This window comes from Tachypleus tridentatus, chromosome 2 (assembly GCF_004210375.1).
Source record: "Tachypleus tridentatus isolate NWPU-2018 chromosome 2, ASM421037v1, whole genome shotgun sequence".
Taxonomy (NCBI): domain Eukaryota; kingdom Metazoa; phylum Arthropoda; class Merostomata; order Xiphosura; family Limulidae; genus Tachypleus; species Tachypleus tridentatus.
The window spans coordinates 34,007,052-34,024,054 of NC_134826.1; the positions used below are offsets into that span (position 1 = coordinate 34,007,052).

The window sequence follows — 17,003 nt, forward strand, 5'->3', positions numbered from 1 at the left end:
TGTGGTCCCTGAGACCATGTTCTTTGGGCTTATCTTTGACCATAAGCTGACCTTTATACCACACTTTAAGCAGCTACGGGTGAAATGCACAAGAGCACTGAACATCCTCCGTATCCTCTCTACCACCAGTTGGGGAGAGGATTGATGTTCTATGTTAAAGATATATCGTGCTCTTATTCGAAAGAAACTCGACTATGGATCACTGATTTATGGCTCTGCCAGACCCTCAGCTTTAAAGATGTTGGACCCCATTTATCATCAAGGACTTTAACTTTGGACTGGGGCTTTCCGCACCTCCGCAGTTCAGAGCTTATACGTAGAATCTCATGAACCTTCTTTGCAGTTTGCAACTGTCTTTACTATATTCTTCAAAACTTTGTTCCTTACCAAAGCATCCCAACTGGGGTTGTGTTTTCCTTCCTTGGTGGGTCATAATTTTTCAGAACAGACAATCTGCCATTGCTCCTTTTAGTCTTCACATCCAGGTGCAATTGGATGAATTGGGTCTGTTCTTGGATAACATTGCAGAATTCACTGATCAGCCCATTCCACCATGGCTTATTACAGTCCCCAAATGTGACCCTTCTTTAAGTCATCTGAGAAAAGCAGATACTCCTGACTGGAAGTACCATCTTTTATTTACTGAACATCTTTCGAACAATTTTTCCATTCCAATTTAAACAGATGGTTCAAAATCAGGTGACTCTGTGGGTTCTGCCATGGTTTGTTGAGGTTCGGTGGTTGCATGCAGAATCCCCTCTACAGCTTCTGTGTTCACTGCTGAACTGTACGCCATTTCTCTTGCCCTGAATCATATTGAAGCTAAGCAGTACTCCAACTGCACTATTTATACTGACTCGCTTAGTTCTCTACTGTTCTTGGAATTGGTTCACATCCTGTTCTTGCTGATATTCAAAACCGACTGGCCCATTTCTCATTAGCATCTACTTCTATCCAGTTTTTCTGGATACCAGGCCACGTCGGTATTCGCAGGAACAAGCTTGTAGACACAACAGCTAAATCTATCTGCTCTGGCACTATCACTACAGTGCCAATTCCATACATGGAATATGGTCCTGTATTCAAGGCTCGGCTCTGTGCCAGTTGGCAGTAGACTTGGAGTGAGCAACACAAAAACAAGCTTTTCCAAATAAATCCATATTTTGGATTTTGGCTGTCTTGCTTCCATTAGGATCGGATGGAGGAATTTGTTCTAACTAGACTTCGCATTGGTAACAGTTTTTTAACTCATCATTTTCTTTTATCTGGAACTAATGCACCAGTATGTAGCTTGTGTAACACTCAGATCACTATAAGCCACATTTTACTTTCTTGCCATTGTTACGACTCTCAATGATGGCACCATTTTAACATCGTTTGGACCCAAAGTTTGCCCATTACATTAGACAGTGCCATTGGTAATGGTGACACTGTCCACCTTGATAAAGTTTTTAGTTTTTGAAAGGCCATTAATTGTTTTAATGTCATTTAAGTGTTTTAAATTTATACATTAAACTTTTTTAATGTGGTTCCCTTTTAAGAATCACAATATCTCTAGTTCGATTTGAAAAGCAGAAAATGGATGTAACATTAAATAACTCGACACCAGGACTGGAAAAGCCAACTTCAGGTGACTAATGCTGCTGTTTGAACTATCCATTTGAACTACCCTTTAGTCATGCTGGCGAGTTATTTTTACAATTTTACAGCATGTCTTTTAAAATTTATTACTTTAATTTTTGAAAATGGCCATTGTGTTGTGTTAATTACCATTATGCTACAGAAAGTCCTTTACAACTTCTCTTACTGTAGTTTCTCTCTTAACATTGTAGACTGGATGTCAACATTAGTTTTATGCTATTTATGTTTTTAAATGCTGTTTTGTTTTACCTTCATTTCCTTTTAAGAATTTTACAACATTTATTTTATTTTTACCTTTTTACTGGACATTTGGTGCAGGTAGCCTAGCTGCTTTGTGTCATAAAACACTAAATCAACCAACCAACCAACCTAATATTCTAACAAATTTTGGAGAACAAGCAAGCCCTTCCAATTCCCTCAGAATAAAAAACAGTGACATCTGCTCAAGGTAATTTTCAGATGTGAAAATAAAATTAGGAATCAAGGTATGTTATCAAATGTAGCTTGGGATTGAATAATAGAGCCCTCCAAGCATGGTCCCATACAGATCAAAAGGTGTTTAACCTTAGCAGTGAGTGAGTGAGTGAGAGGTGTAAGAAACCATGAGAAAAAGAGAAACATTCAGTCTCCACTGACCCCACCCACCATGGAGTCCCTATGAGGGTACATGCTACAGAGCCAAAAGCACAAAACATGGTAGTAATGCCAGGGTTTTTGTGTACACTATACTCATTTACTAGCATAAGACATAAAGAGTTCACAACACCCACTGATAACTTCAAATACTGGTACTCAGTTTACCCTAGCCCTTGAGGACCAAGTCAATTAACCAGAAGACTGTTCCATGCCCTCCTGTCTTCAGGAAATTGGGAAAATAAAAGGTATGGGATAATTCCACCCACCACCTGAAATTTGAATGACCAAAGAACCCTCTCAAAGAGCCATGTGAGACACTCACATAAAAACACTCAGATAAAAACAACCACTGGAGAAGCCCAGAAACCCAAAATCAATGCCCATAGCAACAAATGCCCCACTTGTGTAAATATATGATTAAAAAAGGGCAAATGGAACAGACTAAATTTGAAGCTATTCTGTAAGAGTAACTGGAGAATCTAGCCAAGGACCTGACAAAAGAAAGGTGAAAAGAGTGAAAACAGATGGCATGGGATGGAGCAACAATGACAGAATGTATGGAACAGGTTGGCATAAAAAGGATCACTTGCAGTTGGGTTAATTGAGGGAGTCAAGGTTCAGTGGGCTAGGTAGGTAGGTATTTCATGTTTATTGGAACAAAGCTACTAGGCTATCTGTGCCAAACAAGATGTAGTATACTATAATAGTATATGGAACTAAAGGTAAAAATATGTAAAATTAAGACCTGCCAGAAAGACTGAAACATTAAGTTCAAACTTGCTGTCAGTCACCTGAAGTTGGCCTTTCCAGTCCTGGGTTCAGGTCAAAATAAAATTAAAATGTGTAAAAGAAATAATGCTAAAACAGTATATAGTCCAATGAAACCCTAAGTAAAGTTTAAAAGACCAATGGCTCTTAAAAATGTAAAAACATGAGTGAGACAGCCAATATCACCTATGACATTGGCTAATGTCAAGGGCAAACTTACCTTAAAAATATGTTTAAATTCCCTTGTCGTTCTTGGATGTAATGATAGCATGATAATAAAATATGTACAATTGTGACCTGAGTGCCACACAGACCACACACTGATGCATCAGTACCAGATAAAAGGAAGTGGTGAGTTGAAAAACTGTGACCAATGTGTAGCCCAGCAAAACAACTTCCATTGTTCACTCTAGGTCAACTGCCAACTGGTGTACAGTCGGGTTTTGATAACTGGACCATTGTCCAAGTATGGAACAAGTATAGTGATGATAGAGCCAGAGCAGATGGACTTTGCCGCTCTGCCAGCTCACTAATTCCCACAAATACAAACATTATCTAGTATCCAAAAAATTGGACAGAGATAGATAACAGAGTGAGATGGGCCAGTTCGTTTTGGATATTGATAAAAATAGGGTAGTAACTAACATGGAATGATCTCAGGGCCAATAGACAGCTGAGTTAATCAGTATAGATCGTACAATTCGTACATTGCATAGTTTCAATGTGATTCAGGGCAAGAGAAATGGCATACAATTCAGCAGTGAACACAAAAACCATAAAGTGGATTCTGTGTGCTACAAGAGAACTGTAACAAACCATGGTAGAGCCTACAGTCACCTTATTTTGAATCATCTGTATATATGGGAATGGATGGATCATTTGTAAGATGTTCAGGAAATAAAGAGTGATATTTCCAATCAGGACCATCTGCCTTCCTCAGGTGACTCAAAGATAGGTCACAGTTGGGGATATTAATTAGCCATGGTGGAAAAGGCCAATCTGTGGATACTACTATGCTATTCAAAGATAAATCCATTTTGTCTTATTGTACCTGGATATGATGGCTGAAAGGAACAATGGCAGATTTTCTGTTATAAAATAGTGTGGTCCATTGAGGGTGGAAAACACAATCCCAAATCGGATGCTGTGGTAAAGAGTGAAGTTTGGAAGCATACATAAGAGACAGAAGGGATTCATGGGACTCCACACACAAATTTTGGACTGGAGAAGTACAAAAGACCCCAGTGCAAAGCCAAAGCCCCTGATGGTGGATAGAATTCAGAATTTTCAGTGCTGAAGATTTGGCAGAACCACAAACTATAGACCCATAGTCATGTTTGGATCGGATAAGGACTCGATAAATTTTAAGTATGGAGTATCAATCCATTTCCCAAAAGGTTGAAGGGATGATACGGAGGATGTTCAGTGCTCTTATACATCTGACATGACGTTGCTTCATATGTGAAATAAAGTTTACAGTCAAGTATAAGAACTTTGCCTCTGGGACAACAGGAAGTACAACATCCTTAGTACAAAGTTCTGGATCTGGATGAATACTACAGTGGCAGCAAAAATGTACACAAATAATTTTAGAGAGAGTGAAAGTCGAAAACCATTTGCTGTGGTCCACTGAAGTATATGATTGATTGCAGTTTGTAGCTCATGTTTGATGACTTACATGAGATGTGAAAGCCATTAACAAAAAGACCATTTGAAATTGTAGGGGCTAGTTGTTCACTGATTGCATTAATCTTTTCATTATAAAGTGTAACACTCAGAACACAGCCCTGAGGGACTCCAAGTTCCTGTGGGAAAAAATTGGAAAGTATGAAATTCGCAAATTGCCACATAATTAGTATGAGTGAAGGTCTCGCAAGATGCCATATCCCCATGTTCTATCATAAGCTTTTTCTAAATAAAAAAATAAAATAGAAACAAGATGTTGTTGCTTCAAAAAGGCTCCTCTGCCCGATGTTTCAAGGCAAATTAAGTGGTCTATTGTGGAGTTTTGTCTTCAGAACCCACACTGAGTGAGTGAGAGAAGGTTGTTTGATACAAAGAACCAAACAAGACGAGCATTAGTCATCTTCTCTAAGATCTTACTGACACAACTCGTCAAAGCACCTTGATGGTAATTCAAAGAAATCTTTGGATCCTTCCCAGGATTAAGAATAGGGAGTACAATAGCTTGGCACCAAGCATCAGAAAAGACATTCTCCTGCCATATCCAGTTAAAGACAGCTAGGAGAAAGAAGGCATAGCATCTCATAAAGTATATCATCAGGTCCAATTAATGTACTGTCAGGTGGATGAAGTGCAAGTTTGAGTTCCACCAGTGTAAGAGGGCGATTTTAGTCTTGGGGATGATCAGTCAAAAAGGAAAGAGGCAGATGTTCAACTCTTGTTTTAATAGCTAAGAAGGAAGGGGGTGAGTTTGAAAAGCTAGATACATGAGAAAAACATTCACCAAAACATTGGCAATGCTCTGATCATCAGTAACTTCATGATCATTAGATACTATGTTTGAGAGGGTGGAAGAAGTATATCATCCACTCACCTTCTGGATCTTGTCCCATATGACTTTTGCATTGATGGTTCAAGAAATGCTGGAGGTGTACCTAATCCAAAGTTCCTTCTGGCTTTGATGCCTAACTCACTGAGCATGTGCATGGGCTTGCAAAAATGCAATGCAGTTTGAAAGCATGGAATATTTATGAAATTTATTCCAAGCACTCTTCTGAGCTTTTTGTGTTATAGAACAAGCAGAATTCCACCATGGTAAAAATGTCTAGATTTTTGGGATGCACTGAGCAGCTGCTTGGACAATACAGTTAGTTACTACTGCTACACAATCATCTATCAATAATTTACATAAGATGGCAGGATCAAGTTCCAATAGAGTAGTGAAAGAGGGCCACTTGATCTGGTCCAACTTCCACCAAGGCACACAGATCAGGTGGTACTGACCACGGCCAGTCTCTCTTAATATGATAGGAAAATTATCACTACCCCATGGATTGATGTAAACCCCCCAAGAAAAGCAAGTGAAAAGCAAAGAGGAGCAGATAGAAAGATCTATAGCAATAAATGACTCACTGGGTGCATGAAAATAAGTGTAAGAGCCAGTATTGAAGAGAGAGACAGGTTGCGATACAAGAGCATATGCTCTATAGCACGACCACTCACATCAATACTAAAACCACCCCAGAGGGATTATGCCCATTCAGATTCCTCAAAATTAAAAAGGGGTTGGTAGTTGCTCAATGAGGGCATCAAGGTCTGATTGATTATAATTTTTTGCAAGTATAAGGTACAGAGAGCAAACAGTGATGGCATGACTCAAGGAGATACAGATGGCTGCAGCCTCCAAGGACATATTCAATGACAAGGATCAGGTTGGCACATGCTGATTAACCAGCAGGGCTACTTCCTCATGCCTTATCCTACACATGACCTATCATTTCAGTATAAGGAGTATTGTCGAATAGTGACTATATTAGTAGGTTTTATAAATGTTTCCTGAAAAGAAACATTTGGGATGATAAAAGTCAATCACATCCTTGACTCATTCACCTTTTATTTAAAACCTCGACACTTCCATTGGATTAGTGTGGCCATTTTTATTTATTTTGGAGGAGAATATGGCACAGAGATCTTCTGCTTGCCACCACATTTTTTTTCTTTACTGGATTTGGGCCTGTCACCCTCTATTGATTCTGCTCTGGATTGAGTATGCAGGTTAATGTTTGTAGACATATGTTCCAGTGATTGAGGGCATGAACAAATGGTTTGTTTAATTTTGGGGTGTCAAGAGAGGAAGACCCCATAGAAACACCTGGGCTTGAACAAGGTGAGGTTGGGCAATAGCTGTAAAATTTGGTAAGGACAGAGATAGAAGTAGATACTGATTTGTTAACTTTCTCGATTTTGGAGGGTACTAGATTAAGATGTACTCTTAAGGATTCTTTAGGAGGCACAGAAAGGTCTGTCTAGACTCCTACTGTAGCAGTGGAATGGATTACAGCAGCATAAGTCCGAAATGGAATTGGATATAGCAATTTCCAAGCCTCCGGGCAAGTAATATTGTGGACTGTCTTTAGATGTTGTACTTCTTTCTCTTCTACTCTTTTAGGGCAAGAATTAAAATAGGAAGGATGTGGGCCATTATAGATAATACAATGCAGCTTTAGTTGGCATTATAAAGCATCATGGTCTTTACCAGCACAACAGGCATGTGTCAAGAAACCTCAGCAAGATGTTTTCAAATGACTAAATCATTGACAATGAAAACATCTAACAGAGTTAGGAATATAAGACCATACCTTACAATTTAGATATCCTGCCTTAATTGTGGTGGGAGGATGTGATGTTGTAAATGTTAATATTAGAACATTTGTTGGCTCCATCATCCCATCTTTATGAGTAAATATTCGGGACATGGCTGTAACAATTTGGCTGTTGAAACCTGCCAGGATCTCTGACTTACGAATGGTCTTTAAATCCCTCTCAACTATAACTTCTCTGGAAGAATTCAAAGTAAAATGAAGAGTAACCTCAATGGGTATATCCCCAATGGCCTTTGATTTCAAGAGGAATTTGTAATGTTGTGATGAAGATGTTTCTACTAAAATGTCCCCAGACCGTAACTTTTTTACCAATTTAGAAGACCCAGTAAGCCCTTCCAAATCTTCCTGAATAAAAATGGAGATATCTGCCCTAATGGTTTTTCACTTAAAGAATGTATAATTAAAAATAGCAGGATAGATCCCAGTTGTGAGTTAGACCATACAGAGTCATCAATGCGTGGTCATTTGCCAGTAGCTGAATTTTTTTTAGGTTGTCATGCTTGTTTATTTATTATTTGAGGTGTATCTGTAATAAAAAAGAATATTTTGGCACCAACTAACACCACCAACCATGGAGCCCTACAAAGGGATGCACTACAGTGCCATATAAGGTCACTGCAGCAGCGCCAGGGTTATACAAGCATTATACCCCAACAACAGTATCAGACATAATGTCCACTACACCTGTTGGGGACGTTGTATGATGGCACTCTGATTGACCCTGGCCAAAATGGACTAGCTGATTGATCTTGGGGGGCCACTAAGACTGCTCATCTACAGAAATTCAAGGCCAAAGTGGTGTGTTGGAGTTGGAACCCTCAACCACCAGGGCCCTCTTCTCCCTTTCACGGGTCACCACACACAGCAAACACGCAGGTGGATGTTTAGATCCCACAGAAGATAAACTGAAAGTATAAAACTTCTCTTGGGGGTCCCCTCACCATGTACAGGAATCCACATTGAGAGGAAGTGAGCTAGAAAGGAGCAACCAAAGTGACTGTGCTTGGAGTGGCATGGATAAAGGACCCCTCTAAAGGAAAAGATGAAAGGGTAAACATAAAGGAATGGATGAGACTAACAATAGCTGGAGGAAGGGGGAACTATGGACCAAAACTTAGATACTTGGGATTGAGGGTGGTGACAAAGGGATTTATATTAATGTACCCATATGAAGACAAAACAATTACAAAAATGGTAGGATGCATGAACCACACCTGAGAGAAAAAGAGATTCAGACATGAGAGATGATTGACAAATAGAGAATAGAAAGAAGACCCACAGTGCAAAAACACAATAAATGGGATCTTGTGCCTTCTGGATGATCAAAATAAGCCACCTGGAGAAAATGCGAGAATTATTTATAATCTGCTGGCAGCTGGCAAGAGAAAACAAAGGGAAGCATACACAAACAATGTAACTCAGACTGCAGAGATGGAAATGGAGCTCTCACCAACAATATAGGCTTTGTCCAACATTAATGAAGATCAACAAGCAAGGGAGGGGAAGTTGAATAAAAGCATCAAAGTGATCTTGTGCAAGGTTCCACTCGTCATGAAAGGTACACTGAAGCAAATGCATACAGCCCTGACAAGGGGTACAACAGGCGTCACAGACTACCACCACCATAAAAAAAACCTACAGAACCTTGCTAATAGAAAGTAAAGGAGTAGAAAGGGGAGTCCTAAACAGCAAGTTCCATAGAACAGAGTCTGAAAGCAGAAGGTAGAGCCTGGTTGAGACTGATGTTGAATAAAACACACAGATGTACAGTGTATTGAGTAGGATGAAAAAAGGATCTCTTCAAAGTGATCAACCATCCCACATGAACATCTTTGAGAAGCAGCTGATGAGAAGGACTTGGTGACTTACATTCAGAACCACACCTGGAGAACACTGGATTTCTTGCAAAGAAAGGCAGAGCCCTATTGGACAGAAATCACCCATGACAACAAGGACACAGAAAATGTGTCAAACTCAAAATGTCATAAAAACAGGTCCATAAGAATGACCCACATATATGGAACCAAGCAACAGAACCAATAAAATGTACAGTCACAGTCCATAAAAGACCTGAAAAAAATGAACCATGTGTATAGGGCCATAACTAAAGACAACACATCACCAACAGTAGAAAGAAAGAAGTGAAAATATCCCCAGAAACCCCTTATGATTCCCCAAAAATTTTCAGATAGGAAGAAGAAAGCTAATAGTGGAAAATGAGGCAGAGGTCAGATGAACAGGAAATTTTTAAGACTTGTCCTCACCAACGATGTACATTGAACCATCAAAAGGTGGTTCAGAGTGTGGTAGCCCACCTAAAAAGTCACAAGGACAGATAGTCTGAAGCCCATGAGAGACACACATATCAGAGCCATCACCAAATGGAGAAGCAAAAGCACAGTGTAAACCCAAACAAAAGTGAATGTATAAACAAAAATCCAATAACACAAAATTAAACATATCTGAGATATAAAGCTCTGAGAAAACTGATAAGAGTTGAAAAGGACCCTCAAGACAGTGTGAGAATGCACAGCCAACTTGGGGAAAGAGATCAAAATTATAGGTAGTAAATACCAACAAAAGGTTTGAAAATTACAGGAAGTATATGGGCACAAACAGGAGACAACATGCACTTGATATATTGTTTCATCTCCCTGTGAACAAAGGCTATGAAATCTCCTCATAGGTCACCCATGCCTATACCAGAAAGTGCAAGAACAAACAAGTATTATGCACCTGATGTAGTAACAGTGACTTTGGGATTCATGCACGACATGAAACCAGTGAAAAATTCACAATGAACACCAAAAAACCAAATACTCTCAAAGAAAAGTGAAATTAGTTGAATGAAATTAATTTAAACTAAGTTAATGGGAATGAAGTTAAAGAAAGTTAGCTACTTCTGGAGTAATAATTGTTCTGTAGAAAAACATCTGAACTTCAGCACTGCCAAATGATATTTCACTGGTGGCACATACAGAGTCACACATGTGATAATAGTGGTTTCCTATTACTCGAGAGGCAACATATAGTGATTTACACAAGACACACATGGGAACTTTAGATTCTACAAGAGGGAGGATGGAAGATTCTTGCACCTGTTCAAAATGGGTTCACAAATACTGGGCAGCACAAAACAAGAAAAAGCTAATCTTTTGAGAAAAGCTAGCATACCATATCAAACAAACTTTAAGTAAGGTGAAGTTTACAACATTACAAATGCCTACTATAGAAATTAAACTACACACACAAAACATACAGCTTGTACAGAGTTACATAATGAAATTTATCATAACTATTTCTTTTAAAATAAGTATCTTTTAACACACTTGTTATGAAAACTAAATAATTGTTAGATATTAAATAATAAAATAAACTAATAACTCTAAAACTTATGATTTGGTATATCCAACAACAGTTACTGACAAAAGACTGCTCATAATCATTCAATATATAACCATTTAACTATGTCTGTCTAGCTCTTGAACTACATTTTGGACAAGCATTTATAGCCTGACGAAGATCTAGAATGTTGCACACACACTAAGATATTATGATGCAATAATACTTAATGAAAACAACCAGAAAAACTTAATATTTTCTAGTATGTTGATGCAATAACATAACAATCACAGGTTAATAGCCAGTAAACTACACAACATTAATTTGTAAACAGTGATATAAACAAACCTGTAATAAACCATCGTTTCTAGAAAAACTAAATTTAATACTTGTACTAGGTCAACTATCTATATCATAATACTAGCATTAAACACAACTATAAACTCATATGTTCAAGTGGCATGATCAAGTACTGTTAAATACATAAGAAATACTTACTATGCATAAAAAACAAACAAGATGCACTTCCAGATTTGGATTTTAACTAAGGTTTGATCACCTAAAACTAGGCTGATGCCTCTTGTCTTTAAGAGAATCACCACAAGAATAAGCATTACCTTCATCTCAATTTGCAGTTTAAAAACTGGTTGACTTAAACAATTATTTCACATGATTTGTCTGGATATTTAATGGCAACATGCAAGAAATCATTTATAGTTATGAATTAATATGACAGATACTGTGAAATGTGCCAATTATTGCATGGTCCAGTTAGAATTCGTTTGCAAGATATCAGTATCACAAAGATAAAATTGTGTTAAACCATCCTAAAATCACAAACTCAAAGTTGTTTATTTACAAATATATTTTAGAATCATTAATAAACATACTTTTTCATTTGTGGAAAACTGCACCTAACAAATTGATACAAAATTCATCTTAAGTTTAGTCTCTAAGTATGGGGATATTACCACAAGTTTTGTCTAATTATGTGTACAGAAATATAAGCAGTTACAACATTTTGCCAATTTAAAAAAACAAAAAAAATGATAACAATACTGAACTTACTGTAGCATTTTGGTACATCAAATGTCCACATTCCATTTTCCATACATTTCAAGATATGAGACCCCACAAGAGTTCTCCCTACATCACAAGAAAATACTGCAATACTTCCACTAGTAATTTCCTCAGAAGTCAAAACCATCTTTCCACCAACAGGTGCTTCAAGTATTTTACAGGTCATCTCTACAGAAATATATTAATTTTTAGTTAATTTGCACTGCACTCACACCTCAAACAACACAAAAACTTATACAACTTGTTAATTAATTCATGAGATAATAAAAATGAGGGTTGTACGGTAAGTCATGACAAAAATAAGTTATAAAAAAGAATAAATGTAACTTAATGACCATGTTTACAGTTAACAGTATTCAAAACAGTAATACTGAATAATTTACATTACTATTATTATCATTACTACTCTTTAACTTATTAAAAAGTTCAAACTGTGACACATTTTATTAAATCAAATTAATTAGTCAAACAGTAGTTAATCACAATACTATTAGTATTTCTTTTAGCATGTCTACTTATATTCTTTCCTATAAGGAATACATCATCAGATCATACAGTTTGCAATGACTAATCTGTAATATCTGACAAAGAGTGCTAGCTTTAAATATCATCTTTCTTTAAAGAAAAATAATAAAATTTGTTGTTCAACCTGTAATTTAATTTAGACATTTTACTGCATGTGAGGTTTTAACTATACTTGTCTAGTGTGCTGTCACCTAATGTTCAGAATGACAGATTTAGTGATTTGTTACAGATGTAGTAAAAGAAACAAGATATAAAGTTGAAGTAAAAGTGCAATGTACAACAGTTTACTTGTGAAAGCAGAAGAAATTGAAGGATACAGATGGTTGCCAGAAACAATTTTAGAAGTATTACAGATTAAATAAAAAAAAGAGAGACCGATAACTGAGCAGGATTAAACTACAGCATACACAACCAACAGTTAAAAATGCAGTGAAATAAAGACCTATGAACCTTAGCTTTCTCAGCAGGATGAACTGAACTAATCTACAAGAATGAGATCTAAGACTGTAAAACATACAGCATAACATAATATAAACTTTAAGGTCCATCTATGTTGTTGGTCCACTTATACTGCCATATCTGTCCACTAAGAAACATTAAACTTAATAAAATTAAATTATCAAAGTCACCTGTTATTCTTTATATATTTATCAAACCTACTTTTAAACTCCCTTGTATTTATTACACCTAATGCATCTGAAGGCAACAAATCAAAAACAAAAAAACCAACTTGTCAGAAATGTAAACTTATTTTTGCTGGAGATGGCTGTATTCTGCCAATGTTTCTATTAACCACTAAGTATGAAAAAGAATGAAACAAACACAATCAATTGTTTTAACAATCTGAAATACATTAATCAGATCCACTATAACTCTTCTTTTATTCAGGATATAACAATTTCAAGATCTTAATATATTATCATATGATAGCCTTTCCATCACAGATATCATCTTAGCAGTTTTACACTAAAACCTATCCAACATCTCAATGTCCTTCCAAATGTAAGACATTCAAGGGTATTTCAATCAAGACTGAACGAATTACCTCTACAATGAAATTATAGCCTCTTTAGGCTTATTTTCAATACTTTTGTCTATATAATTATGAATCCTATTCGTCCTACCAGTAACAAATGCACAGTACTTAGATGGTTTAACAGACTGATCAATCAGAGCTTCTAGAATCTATTCTTCTATGACATTTTTAATACTAACTCCTGAGATACTCTTAGTGGCATTGATCCAGCATGACTAAATTTTGTTTATACCAACACTTTACTTTTCTCAATCCAGTCATTTTTAATAATAAACTAACTTAACCCTAACACTTAAACAGTTTTGTTTATGTCCTTTATAAGGCACATTTTGAAATCCAGGTACTCTAAATATATATCCTTACCCCCATCTACATAATCAGTAGCTTCTTCAAAGAACACCAAAATATTTATTAAGCAAGTTTTTACTCTCATGAATCCTTGTTCACTATGAAACAAAATCTTAACTTTTGTTAAATGACTTCTTTTAACATATTTTCAAACACTTTTCTAAACAATCGTATATAAGACTAATAGGTCTATAATTACCTGGATATTTTTTATGTCCTTTGAAAATTGAAGTAACATTAGTCAACCTCCAATATTCTGACATTTGTCTACTATTCCAGGACTTAACAAAAATTATTTGTATGACTGACACACATTTAACATGGTTCAAAACATTTTAAAAATATATTATCTGGCCTTGGAAGCTTATTATTTCTTAAACTTTCAAGTTGTTCATTAATAAATTCATAATTAATGTGATAATCTTGTTTCCATCTAGCAACTGTTCATGATAAAAAAAATCCCTTAAATCATTACCAGTAGTTTTTAACCTAAATAAAAAGCAGAATTCAGTTACCCAGAACACCAGAAATTGAGTTGGACCACTGTCATCAGGTACACTCATCTGAAATCGAATCTGAATCAACATACAGAGCAATGGGCTACAATGATTAAAGATAGCAAGCATGCCAGCTGTAAGGGTAGGATCACATCTGGTGTTATCTGTTTTGTTTTTGCCATTTTTTTTCTTGTAAATAGTGTTCAGATAGCCGTACCATTTATACAAATATATTGCCAAAGCACTCTTTTATAAAAAACATATCTCAATGGTGAGTACTGAACAGGGACAGGTGAGTTTAATGATTTTTGTACTCTTCCTTTCAATAAAAATTTTGGATAAGTATTCCCTGTGATAGAACACTGGCTACTCTGTACATTCCAATGGCACTAAGCATATGTAATGTACAATATAGTTCCTTAATGAACATTTGATCTAGTGTCATGTCTTCTCATATTCATTTTATGTTTTGTTTTTCTTCTGTTTTAGTATTAGTTATAGTTGAGGAACATGCATTTTGTTGGAATGTCTATAAAAATCATAGTTTATACAAACAGGTGCAATGAAAGGTATGAATGACATGGAAATGAATGAAAAACACAATAGGCAAAACTCACCACACTGAAACCTCTGAGTTGACTGGAGATTTGCAACTCGAAAGAGGACCCTGAAACTGCCCAATGATTTAAGTAAAAAAACAATAAACATGTCAGGTGTAGTCCACATATCAAATTGTAAGACATCTTCCAAAGGCTGGTGACAAAAAAAGAGGTAACAAAGGCTATGATATGCCAAATTTGGTGGGGAGGAACACAAAAGAACATAGTATCAGAGTTACTAAAAAGAAGAATGTGTAAGACAGATGAGCTGTAAAACCCAACCAGTTAAAGGAAGAGGATAATTCCCAAGAGAGGAAGGTCTGCAATGGTAAAAATAGGTGATGGAGGATTGCATGAAAAGAGATGGTCTGAGCAAGACAGCAACAAACAGCTTGTACTAGAATGAAAAAGAGGTCATGGACTAATTTAGTAGATAGTTTGTTCATAGATGGCCTTATAAGAATGAGACAGAAAATGGACTACTCTGCAGAAAAATCTTGTGTGTCACAAAAAGGATTGAACAAATTGAATGTTATGAAAAGCAGAAAACTGAAGCTAACCAATAAAAGACTACAAAATGAGAGTTGCAAAAGCATCCATCTCAATGGCTCAAAATGAATAAACATGATATTTTATAACAGTTTTAGCACTGTAAGTCCATAAACATACAGTGTGAATATGGTGATTAGAGGCCCAAGGAAGGAAATCAAAAGAAATGTTGACTGACTAAAATTATTTTCACATGGGAATGGTGATGTTGAGAACTGTTCCAACCAAAAAGAGAAGCACTAGTGTAAAGAAGCACATTGATTTGGGGAAGTGGTATATCTGAATTGCAGTGGAATGATGAAATCACTGTGACAGAGAGATTCAGAGAGATAAAGACATAAGGGCAGATAAGGATTACAGGACATATTCCAATGAGTGGAAGAGGAGTTACCAGTTCTTCAACAGTTAAACAAAACCACCCATAACTGAAACAGGTCAAGAATGCTGATAATTATCCATGATATCAAAAAATACCTAACCATGGAATGAATCTGAGACCTGTTGCATGCAGAAGCATTCTCTAGTAAGTGAGATAAGGGATAAAAACTGAATGTCAAATCGTTAGATAAATCATTGCCAGTTTCAACTGCATCAAGTGGGAAAAAAATGTGTGAAAATTAGTACCTGGGCTTGTTGACCATAAATGAGATAGCCAACAACAAGAACAAAAGCACTGTAACATTTAGAAAAAAAAAAAGGCAGTCTATTAAGGTAACTGAAAACTCAACAAAGCATGGGAGAAAAAAAAAAAGTCTGAACGTGTTTAGAAATAACATCAGCCAGTAGTTATGACACAGAGTATGGGATGCATCAAAGATATAAATGTCTTAATAATGACAATCATTCAAACCAAGAAAAATATAGTTCTAAACATTCAAAGGTTTTGAGAGATTCAAATATTGTACAAGAAGCAGAAACTGTTTGACATCATTCAAATAGTAGTACACTTTAAATGCCATTTATATGGAAAATTTGTTCTTTTAGTTAGTATCATGCAGATTATTTTAAAAGAAAGTTGTTGCATTAAAAGAAATATACCAACACCATCATGACATTATTAGTAGCAGCTCCTTCAATGAATTGAAGCAGACCATTATGGTTAAGCACAAGAAGTATTAAGTTGTCCAGAAATAAATGTCAAAATTCTTACAATAACATTTAGAAGCTGAATATTGAGTAACTTATAATTTGTTGGTTGGTTTAATCCAACGTTTGTTGCTTACTTGTCTACTGTATTTATTCTACTCAGAGTAGGCTTTGCAATCACAAAGAGAGCATGGACAAAAAGGACTTTCATCTGATTTTCCTCTATGACTTCAAACTTGGACAAAGAGCTACCAAAACTAGACGGAACATCAACCAGGAATTCGACCATGGATCTGTTATTGAACATACAGTTCAGTGTTGGTTCCAAAGGTTGACATGGAGATGAAAGTCTTGAAGACCACAAAAGTCATGGAAGAAAGCCATTCTTAGATGAAAACACATTAAGGGAAGCAGCTGAGAAAGACCATTACACAACAGTATGTGAGCTTGCAGAAAAGATAGGCATAAGCAAATCAAGGATTGCCAACCACCTGAATGTGATTGGAAGGACAAAAAATTTGGATAAGTGTGTTCCGCATGAGCTGACTGA

The 17,003-nt window shown here is 36.3% G+C and overlaps 1 protein-coding gene across 3 annotated transcripts in view; it reads right to left on the reverse strand.

The window, feature by feature from the left end:
• LOC143240623 (sushi, von Willebrand factor type A, EGF and pentraxin domain-containing protein 1-like) overlaps positions 1-17,003 on the reverse strand; it is a 178,587-nt gene that overhangs the window by 127,082 nt on the left and 34,502 nt on the right. For all 3 annotated transcript variants that reach the window (XR_013021864.1, XM_076483363.1, XM_076483377.1), the window contains one exon: positions 11,802-11,981. Coding sequence is in view for 2 of the 3 variants with exons in the window: in XM_076483363.1 (XP_076339478.1) it covers positions 11,802-11,981 (180 nt within the window). In the remaining variant the exon portion in view is untranslated. The remainder of the gene's footprint in view (positions 1-11,801; positions 11,982-17,003) is intronic.